General features: G+C 34.6%; 2 protein-coding genes across 4 annotated transcripts; one reads left to right on the forward strand and one right to left on the reverse strand.

The window, feature by feature from the left end:
- The first annotated feature begins 7162 nt into the window (after positions 1 to 7162).
- LOC131620513 (gluconokinase-like) lies at positions 7163 to 8494 on the forward strand. Of its 3 annotated transcripts, none has more exons than XM_058891619.1 (4): positions 7241 to 7430; positions 7513 to 7555; positions 7713 to 7792; positions 7903 to 8494. In XM_058891619.1, exons 1-4 carry the CDS (start codon positions 7415 to 7417, stop codon positions 8352 to 8354), a joined length of 591 nt encoding a protein of 196 aa, XP_058747602.1. In that variant the 5' UTR covers positions 7241 to 7414; the 3' UTR covers positions 8355 to 8494. The 3 variants fall into 3 exon arrangements, 2 of the variants coding, with proteins under 2 accessions (XP_058747602.1, XP_058747603.1); XM_058891620.1 differs by having other exon boundaries at positions 7245 to 7430; positions 7930 to 8494; XR_009289169.1 differs by having other exon boundaries at positions 7163 to 7430; positions 7513 to 7792; positions 7903 to 8072.
- A 386-nt stretch (positions 8495 to 8880) lies between these two features.
- LOC131620512 (probable transcription factor At1g61730) lies at positions 8881 to 10314 on the reverse strand. Its single transcript, XM_058891618.1, has one exon. It carries the CDS (start codon positions 10241 to 10243, stop codon positions 9068 to 9070), a length of 1176 nt encoding a protein of 391 aa, XP_058747601.1. The 5' UTR covers positions 10244 to 10314; the 3' UTR covers positions 8881 to 9067.
- Positions 10315 to 11281: the final 967 nt, after the last annotated feature.

The raw sequence follows: 11281 nt of genomic DNA on the forward strand, positions 1-11281 counted from the left end.
CCATTTTGGTGGCTTGATTGTCTGTTTTACACATCAAACACTACCTACATTGTCTCTAAACTATATTTATAAAACTACCAATCATTTCTACACCTAAAAATCGAATTCAAACTCTATTACAAAAACTCTAAAATAACTCAAAAAGTCGAATACTTACCGATTAAATTAAGTTTTGAAGTTGTTGGTATGTGATGATAGTTGATGTTGACGTTATCCTTCGAACTCAAGAGAAAGGAAACGGGTTTTGTGGAAGTTTGATATTTGAGGTTTTGAGAGTCTGGGTGTTTGGAAATGTGAAAATTTAATAATGGGGGAGAGGAAGAGTCTAGCGTGAATATAACATCAAATGCTACCGAAGATGCATCTACGGAAGCTTCCGTATGTACATCTATGAAACAAAACAACGTTAAACAAAAAAATACTTCCAGAGATACATCTACAAAAATAGAAGGACATTTTAGGCAATTCGCATGGTGGATAAGAGATCTAAGAGTGGGGTAAGATATTCTCTTGAATTATTGTATATAGAAAGATATTGTATTTTTTAACTTTGACTTTGTTGTTTTGTGCTGTAATTTATGTTAAATAGTGAAAACATAAATAAAATAAGAAACTTACTAGACATCGTTATGAGTCTCATATCGAATAATTTTTAGTCTTGACATGTCTTTATAAGTCGAGACAATCATTGTAATTTATGTTAAATAGTGAAAACATAAATAAAATAAGAAACTTACTAGACATCGTTATGAGTCTCATATCGAATAATTTTTAGTCTTGACATGTCTTTATAAGTCGAGACAATCATTATCCTACAAATCAATTTTATACAGTTTAGTTAGATCCAACCACATTTCTTAAGGCACATTTTATTTCTTTCACATTTTAAATAATAAAATGAAAATTTCATTTTATTATATAATAAAATATAAAAAAAAATAAGATCTGATTCCATTTTAATATATTCTATTATGCCCACTCCACAATGCTAATTTTCACTAATTTTAAAAGATATCTAAATAGAACTAGAAATAATTAAATCATGACTCCATCGACATGATATAATGAATTGACATAGTATTTTGTATTCATTTAATATTATTTTGTTTTAGTAAATAAAAAATTGTGATATTTTTTAAAAGAAAATGAAATGGCTAGAATGTGATTTGTATTGACTTCTAAAGAAAAATCTATCTGACTTTAAAATAAAATTATGTGCCGTTTGGTTCCTTTTGAATGATTCATAAATCTTTTTAATTTGATTTTGATTTAATTTAATGCAGTTTAATTTTATTTTCTATTTGAATATTCAAAATAATATATATTTTAATTATTTAATATTAATATCATATGAGTATAGAAAAATGATATTTTTATATCTAATACGACATTAATATAATAAAAATCAAAATTATGTACCATATTAAAAAATTAATTAAACTAAACTACTAGAAAAAGTTTATTTTTTTAGATTAATTGAATAATTAATGTATTTGGATTTTGCACTGTATAATAAATCAAATCCATTAATTATTCAATACATTTAAAAAGTTAATTTTTTTCTTATAAATATGACCAATAATAAATATCATTGTCCAAACAACAAATAATATAATAATAAAATACATCATGCCAATACAAAACAAATAAAATTCAGTTCGGGTTAGTGTAAACAACTTGCACTTTACGGCCTCTTTGGCGTGGTGATAGTCCAACCGATCGGCCAAATGTTCGACGTGTTTGTCCCTGGTCCCAACATAGCTTTGAAACTTGGGAGGTTTCTTTAGCAACCTCGAAATTTTTCTCTCGAGAATGTGGGAAGACAAGGGATTTTTCTTCCTCTCTAGGCTAAAGGATCTTCTTCATATCTATCCATTTTACGAGGACGGCATACCTCTGGGAGAGTGTGACTTCCGCTTCTATCTTCATGTTCAGGGGAAGAGTATGGTGTCTTCGTTGGTGGCAACGACCTAGTAATCTTGGAACTTTTCTTCGCGGAGGTGTGGCTTTAATAGAGGATAGTTTTGGAAAGGTGGTTTGATTTCTTTGGGAGGCACTTTCTTGCGCCGTGCTATTCTTTGGGTTAACATGTTGTAGGCTCTCTTCAATCGTGAATAGCCTTTCTGCCATGGCGTGTGAATTCTATTGTTGCACCATGTAAACATTATTTAGTATATCATTTGCTCACTGCACACTGAGGTTAACCTGTAACAGTTGAAAACCAATAAGTATTTCATGTCCAAGTATAATACGTAGTGGCGGAGGTTTGAGTGAAGGCTCACATTGGTGAAATTTTAATGCAGATACGGGGAACAAAAAAGGCTAGAATACTCCTTTGTATTCTCTAGATTTGATGAGATTTTGTAGCAAAGGAACAAAAAAGATACTACTAAGATTGGATCATATACTCTTTGAGGAATATGTGACGTATCTTTGGTAGCTTTAGCAGCGGTGACAACAGCTTGTCATTGAACAACGAAACGAGTGGCTTTGGGCGCCAGCATAGTTGATGGATCTAAGAGAAGATCTTGTGAAAGGAAGTTGGAATTTGAGAAAAGTAATCGGGAAACATAGATATGTACTTCGAGTGGATGAGATCTGAACTTCTAATGAAAGAGAGTCGAACTTCTAACAGAGGAGATCTAGACTTTGAAAAAGAGCAGAAGTAGATTTTGATACTCACATACAGCGCCAATGTTCATTGATGGAACCAAAATTGTTTGGTAAACAACAAGGAAACAAGACTTGTTGCGATAGTCGTGAACTTTCTATGCGGTGGAGAGAGGGCTGACCTATAAGATTAACACTCGGACGTGTGCGCTTTTCTTCTTAAATAGAAGAAGCAGCTGGTTAAAATTCAACTAGTGTTGTGGAGTAGTCCCTTAATTGCAGACTGTCATTTTGCTTTAGCTAGATTTATTAATCAACTCTTAGAATTGGTGTACTACTACTGGGGTCTGTTGTGTTTTTCCTTCTGTTTTTTCATTGTACAGGGGGTTGTCATATTTCATGTTTGGTGTTATATCAGTATGCTTTGTTTTGGGGTAAAGATCCTAGTTTCCAGTTGGTTTTATCTGTTGCCCCATAGCAGACTGGTGTTTGATGCCCTATTGATTGGTATATGGTGGTTGGCAGTTTGTATTTTTTGTGGCATCTGTTATGCCTATTGATAAATAAAGTTTTCTTTTGACTTTGCAAAGAAGAAAAAGAAGAAGAAGAAGTTGGTAATTGAAAAAGTGGATTAAGGTGTGGATTAAGTTTAACCATAATATAAATCTGAATAGTTAACCGAACTCTCGTACACATTATCATCTGCTCAAAAAGAAAATAGAGTCCACTTACTTTATACGTTTTTTTGTCTTACTATTGAGTGTTGTAGACGACCCATAACAAATACAAATAACAACACATCGTTATAGTCTCACATCGAATAATTTTTACTTTTTTAGTCTCAACATATTTTTATAAGTCTGAGCAATTATCATCCTACAAATCAATTTTATAGGGTTTAATTAAATTCAACCACATTTCTTAAGGCATGTTCTATTTCATTCATTTTTTAAATAATAAAATGAAATTCTGATTCCATTTTAATATATTCTATTATGCCCACTCCACAATGCTAATTTCCACTAATTTTAAAGATATCTAAATAGAACTAGAAATAATTAAACCATGACTCCGTGATGTAGGAAGAATGTGCGTATCAAAGAAGAAATCGCACGTCGGCAAGCATTTTAATATGTAAGCAATTTTAGTTTTAATATTTAAGCAATTTCTATTTTATTTGTTTTATTTAATTTTGTTTTGGATTAAAGGCCCATAAGGCTCAATAGGGTTTATTTGTTTTCTGTATTTAAAGACCTTTGGCATGGCCATAAGGATTATCTCTTTTATTATAATATAATTCAAAATTTTCTTTATTCCTGGTGGACTCCAGAGCTTATCTATAGGGTTTGCGCTTGCAACCCTGTTTTCATTCAAGGTTTAGTGCTTGCTATTCCTTTGGGCGGCTTCCGACTGCATCAGTTGGCATCAGAGCAAGTTTTCTCCTGTTCTTTTCGTAGCTAGACAACTATGGCGGATCAACCGGTGACCAAAGCAGATCTTGAGGGAATTACCACGGCTTTTACCGCGGCTCTAACTACTTTGACTGAACAGATGGCGAATTTAGCAAATCAGGCGAACAACTCCAACAATGGGAATCGGCGAAGAGACAGGAGAGGGGAACCGATTAGGGTTCTACGGGGTGGAAACTGTGTCGAAGATTCGAGTTCTGATGAAGAAGAACCTTACGATGAAGAGGATAATCGTGGGAATCTACAGAACAACCATGACTATCGAGTGAAGGCTGATATTTCATTGTTCTACAGAACTATGGGAGTGGAGGAGTTTCTTGATTGGCAGATCGACGTCGACAGGTTCTTCGATGTTATGGGTGTCCCTGAGAACAAGCAAGTCAAGATGGTTGCAATCAGGCTTAAAAGTACTGCAGCTGTCTGGTGGTATAAACTTGTTGTTCAAAGGCAGAGACAAAGAAAGGGGCCAGTTAGAACTTGGAGAAGAATGAAACAATTGATGCTGGAGCGGTTTTTACCGGAGGATTATGAGCATACTCTTTATAAGATGTACATCGAGTGTGTTAAGGGCAAGAGAACTATGACTGAATACACAACTGAGTTCCTGCGGTTTTCTGAGCGCAATGAATTGGGAGAATCAGAAAGCCAGAAAGTGGCTCGATACATCAGTGGCCTAAAGGGATCCTTGCAGGAGAAGATGAGTTTACAGACTGTATGGACCGTAGCTGAAGCATCCAGTTTGGCTTTGAAGGCAGAATTGATGGAGAAATCCCCTCGAAATTTCTCGTCTATTGAAAGGTATTCACCCCAAAGTAACTGTGAATCAGCAGGTGACAAGGAAAAGAATGCAACACCCCGAGATTCCAATCTTGAGAATAAGGGGGCTAGCAGCTCTAGCAGTGTGCAGCATGGTAAAGCACCAATTCAGAGGCCAAATAATCCATATGCTAGACCCGTTATAGACACATGTTATCGTTGTAACGGAAGAGGCCACAAATCAAATGTTTGTCCAACAAGAAGAGTCGCTGCTGTTGTGGAAGAAAGGGAGGAAGATGAGGAAAGAGAAGATTCTACAGTTAAGAACGATGAGTATGCCGATGTTGAGTTTGCGGTGGAAGAATCTAGTGAGAGGGTAAATTTTGTGTTGCAGCGAATGTTACTAGCATCCAAAGACGAAGGGCAACGCAAGAATTTGTTCAAGACACATTGTTCTATCAAGAACAAAGTGTGTAATCTAATTGTGGATAGTGGCAGCATGGAGAATCTGGTGTCAAAAAAATTGGTAAATTATTTGAAGTTTTCCACAAAACTACGTGAGAAGCCGTACAACCTCGGTTGGGTAAGTAAGGGCTCCCAAGTTCGAGTAACACTAACCTGCGGAGTTCTTATCTCCATCGGAAAACATTATAGAGAAGAGGTACTTTGTGATGTTCTTGATATGGATGTTTGTCATATTTTACTTGGTAGGCCTTGGCAGTTTGATAATGATATCACTTATCGAGGACGGGATAACGTGATGATGTTTACATGGGGCACACATAAAACTGCTATGGCTCCTGTTTTGCACTTTAATAAGAATCCAGGAGGAAAGAATCTTAGATTCTTGATGATGACGCAGAGTAAAAATGAGCATAATGAGACTGTAAAAGAAACTGAATATTTATGTCCAGTGGTGATCAAAGGGTTGATGAATGCTGTAAATGAGGAAACAATTCCAGAAGAACTTCTAGGGATCCTAAAGAATTTCAAGGAGTTGACCGCAGATGAGCTGGCAAACGATTTGCCTCCTATGAGAGATAAACACATGGAAGCTAAAGTTTTCAATGTGAGAGAAGATGTGATGGCACTTCGGCGTGAGGAGAGGTTTTCAGTTGTTACTTACAATTATAGCGAGCTGCCAGATGAAGTTATTTATCAAGAAGAGAACTCGGGGTCGAGTTCTTCAGAAGTGAAGGAGACTGATGTAAGAGGACTGTGCGTATCAAAGAAGAAATCGCACGTCGCAAAGCATTTTAATATTTAAGCAATTTTAGTTTTAATATTTAAGAAATTTTTATTTTATTTGTTTTATTTAATTTTGTTTTGGATTAAAGGTCCATAAGGCCCAATAGGATTTATTTGTTTTCTGTATTTAAAGACCTTTGGCATGACCATAAGGATTATCTCTTTTATTATAAGAATCCAAAATTTTCTTTATTCCTGGTGGACTCCAGAGCTTATCTATAGGGTTTGCGCTTGCAACCCTGTTTTGATTCAAGGTTTAGCGCTTACTATTCCTTTGGGCGGCTTCCGATTGCGTCACTCCCTCAACATGATATAATGAATTGACATAGTATTTTGTATTCATTTACTATTATTTTGTTTTACTAAATAAAAAATTGTGATATTTTTCAAAAGAAAATGAAATGGCTAGAATGCGATTTGTATTGACTTTTAAAGAAAAATCTATCTGATTTTGAATGATTCATAAATCTTTTTAATTTGATTTGATTTAATTTAATTTAATGCAATTTAATTTAATTTTTATTTGAATATTCAAATTAATATATATTTTTTTAATTATTTAATACTAATATGATAAATGTATAGAAAAATGACATTTTTATATCTTTTACGAAATTAATATAATAAAAATGAAAATTATGTACAATATTCAAAAATTGATTAAACTAAATTACTCTCTGATTCTATTTATAAAAGAAGATTTAGTTTTTAGATTATTTAAATAATTAATGTATCTGAATTATGAACTTGTATAATAGATCAAATACATTAATTATTCAATAAATTAAAAAGTAATTTTTTTTTAATAAATATCATTATCCAAACCACAAATAATATAATAATAAATATATCATACCAATACAAAACAAATAAATATATATGATTTCAGTTTTGATTTAATCTTAAAAAATAAATGAGAGGTTGTATTTGATCCGAATGATTTTCAGAAAAATAAATTTAATAATTTTATACAATGTTTTAATTTTTTTATATTTATTTGAAATTATAATTTAAGTTGACTTGTAGTTAAAACAGCCTCAATTTATGTTAGTTGACGAGAATTTGTCCGTCCATTGCCCCGAGATGGATCAGGTGAAACAGACGGATCTGACTAAGCAAAACAACTCTTACGTTTATCTTCGTCATACAATACTTATCATCTCGCACGACTCTGAAACTTTTAGTATACGTTGTTTTCAAAGTATACATAATAATTGCATATGTGACTATGGAATGGTCACTTGTCTTTATCCCTTAAGCCTCTCTTTCTCAACTTTCTTCAATTATTATTATCACAAGACAAAACATACCTTGTCTATTCTCTGCATCCCATGGTTTCAAGAAACGGTAAAGGCTTTACTATTCTTCTCTTCTTCCTGCATCATTCAATTTTTGTATGCAAAGTTTATTAAGTAAATGGTTTTAACAGGTGCTGTTATCGTCATCATGGGTGTCAGTGGTGCCAGAAAAACGTAATTGTCCAATTCAGATAACATAACTACTTCATTTTTGTTGTTTATTTGTTTTCACTTTTCAGACAGATTTCTCATTTTATGTGTGAGAAATACTATGTTTCTTCTGCAAGTGGTTGTATTTTTATTACCGATATGTTGGATATCTATTGAACAGCACAATTGGTCAAAAGCTGGAAAAAGAGATTAACTATAAGTATCTTGATGCTGATGATTTTCATTCTCAATCAAACAAAGGTAATTGTTTCTGTTTGTTAGATTCTCTACAGTTTGATATTCTTGCATTCACGCATTCGGTGTATTTTTAGATTTCATTTGTTTGCATCTCATTTCTTTTAATACAACAGAAAAAATGAGTTCTTTTAATACAACAGAAAAAATGAGTATGGGAATCCCGCTTACAGATGAAGACAGGAAGCCGTGGCTTGAATCGCTGAGAGATGCCATTGAAGAATACTTAATAAACAAAAAAGGTTTGATTCTTGGTTGCTCTGCGTTGAAGAAGCAATATAGAGAAATACTTAGATCAGGTGATCCTGATTATAAATCAGAGGGTTATACAAGTGCGGTTAACTTCATTTTATTGGATGTTCCTGCGGAAGTGTTGATTGCTAGAGTGAATAAGAGGGCTGCAGAAGGAAAACATTATATGCCTGCGTCTCTTCTGCAATCTCAGTTAGATTTGCTGAAGATTGACGAGTCTGAGGGAATACTTAGAGTTGATGCTACTTTAAGTCCTGAATCCATTGTTGACACCATTAAAGAAATGCACCCTTTACAGAGCTGTTTTCAATCATGATTATGCTGAATCTCAATACAAATTCTTGTAGATTTATTTTTTTACTCAATTCTTGTGGATTCTTTAACTTCACTATTACAAACAATCAGAGAGTATTGTAACTAACTCTATTTATTTTTATTGGTTATTGATGTTACAAAGATATACTGCATACATTCTGCAAAACATTAAACTGGTAAAAACACTATAAATCGATATAATATGCACACACAAAAACACTATAAATCTATATACGAACTCAACACATAAAGCAAAGTTTAGCTGCCATAACAAAAAAGGCTTCACCTCTTGTTCACACAAACACTCACACTGAAGGTATTCTACACATGAAGTGCAAATCTGAAATTCATTTCAGGAACTTCCAATCTGTTTAAGCCAGAGACTAAGCTCTATCAAACCACATGTACAAACATGTTGGCATAAACATTACAACCATCAAAATTACATAATATCTTTGCATGTTGAGCAATCACAATATTCAAAATTTCTAAACCATAACAATTTCATATAAACAATAATCAAAGGATCAAACAACCACAATAATTTCATAAGAAAAAGTCATAATACATTCATCATTCATCTGCAGTTGTCAAACCAAATGATCATAAGATAACCACAAAATCACTGCATAAATAAAAAAGAGAACATATCCAAAACATGTACCATATTAGCAACAAAATTAACCTCAAGACAACCCTAACTGATAGACTTCTTCAACGCGTCTTCTTCAACGCGTCCAATGCTATCCTAGCCTGATCCGTAAGCAGTTGCCGCCGGGTCACTAACAGTTCCATCTCCGCAATTTGAACCTTTCTCCATCCCTCGTTAAACTCATCAACCATGGACTCCTCCAACAATCCTATTCCCCTTTCCATAGCATTCAAGGGTGCAGCTTCACCAAATCTACACATTTCACTCAAAGCCAAGCTTCTATCAACACCACCCTCATCTTTTCCAGCACCATTGACAACTTTTTCTTTCTTAGCAGAACCATTGTTTCTCACCGGAGCTTCCTTCTTAGTACTCTTCGGAGTTTTCTCATTCACTTTTCCATTTTCTTCCCCTTCATTGCCTACGTTATTATTGCCTTCAGTATTGCCCCAAACCTTTTTGGAAAGTTCAAAAGCTTTCTTATCATGCTCTTTAGTGAAACCACCACCGTCTTTGAACTTCATCTTCAAACCACGGACCTTTCGCTTCAGCTGTTCGGTAGTCACATCCCCGTGAATAGATTTCTTCACAAAACTATGAAATTCGACCAGTTCCTTCATCGGATCCTTTCCGGTTTTGGAAATGAAGTCAGCAAGACCTTTCAGAATGGCAATCTCGTCTCCTTCAGTGAAGACTCTCTGATTCATCTTCTTTGAGTCTTCCCCTGTCATTTTCACGTCACCGTCTCCATCCGCCTCGTTTTCAGAACCACCGCCGGCGCCGGTTGTTTTCTTCTTAGCAGGTTTGGAACCGTTTTCGTTTGCACGCTTTGTTCCAGATCTGGCCGGTACAGGAGTAGATTGGGTTTGGGCTTGTGGTTGGGCTTTCATGGGCTTTGATGCGAGAGGCTTGACTTTGGCGTTAGGTGGAGTAGGTTCTTGTTCAGAATCAGATTCGGAACCAGATTCCGATTCGGAGCCGGAGTCGGGTTTAGGGTTTGAGATTGGGGTAGAAGGTGGAGGATTTTTGGAAGGAGGTTGAACTTGTTCTTCTTCGGATGAAGAACCTTCATCTTCATCTTCTTCAGTTTCTTCTCCCGCTTTTTCTGAATCTTCTTCTTCATCGACTACTTCATCTTCTGGCTTTTTGGAGGAAGGTGGTTGGTCGTCATCGGAGGAAGAGGAGGCGGTGGGTGGATCGTCGAGCGGAGTGATGCGGAGTCGCTTTGGTGGTGCCATGGAGATTTGAGATTAGGGTTTTGGGTTTAGATTGAAGTGATGAAAAGGAATAGGGTTCTCCTTATTTAAGAAAAGGAATAGTGTCGATTTAAATTTTATTTGTTGTTATTTGATTGGATGAATTAGTAAAATAATATTATATTGTCTCTCTAAAAATAATAATCTTATACATAGGTTATGTTTGATTACTATGTTCATTTCTATGTTGAAATATGTTAATCTTTTCTTTTATATTGATTATATTGATTTATTCTTTAGTGAATTAATATTATATGTGTTTTTAGATGAGGTGTACGTTAGTCCTTTCCGTCAAATTTTTACTAACGGTGTCAACTTTTGCTTGTGTGGCATTTGACGTGGCACTTGATCATACGTGTGGCAGGTGACTTGGCACATATTGATGTTCAAGGCCACCTTGCTTGCAAGCTATCTCAACTTACCAACAAACCACTTTACAATTGGTGTTATCTATTTCATTCACATTTATTATCAATTTTATTATATCTGAAAAAACATAAAAAAATATCCATTTCTGAGAATGAAGTTGTTACATTTCTTAGTATTAAGATCCATGGTTAAACAATAAAGATAAATTGGAAATTTAAAAAATGATTATATGTTGCATTTAATAGATTTTCAGCAAAATTACTTTAAACCCAGAAACTCTAAAATACCCTCAAGCTTTTCTCTACTATGTTGCAGAGACCTAAACGCCGCTGCGAAGGCACAACCATGGGCGCTATCGTTCTCGATCTTCGTCCCGGTATCAGAATCAGTCCTTTCTCCCCTGGTTTCCATGGATGCCTCTGTTTTCTTACGCTACTCTCTCTGTTTTTCTTCTTCAGTCAAAAACCATTTTCATCAACAACAAAACCCTAAATGGCTTTCGGAGTTTCCAATGTTCTTCATCTCGTTTTACTGTTTTCTACAATCTTTGTCTCTGCTTGGTCGAGATGGTGACGTGATGCAAAAGCTGAAAACTTCAATCAATTAAAATCGTGCTCTTGATTATTATTGCAAATGGGAGAAAGTTAAATG

Source organism: Vicia villosa, linkage group LG7 (assembly GCF_029867415.1).
Source record: "Vicia villosa cultivar HV-30 ecotype Madison, WI linkage group LG7, Vvil1.0, whole genome shotgun sequence".
Classification (NCBI taxonomy): Eukaryota; Viridiplantae; Streptophyta; class Magnoliopsida; order Fabales; family Fabaceae; genus Vicia; species Vicia villosa.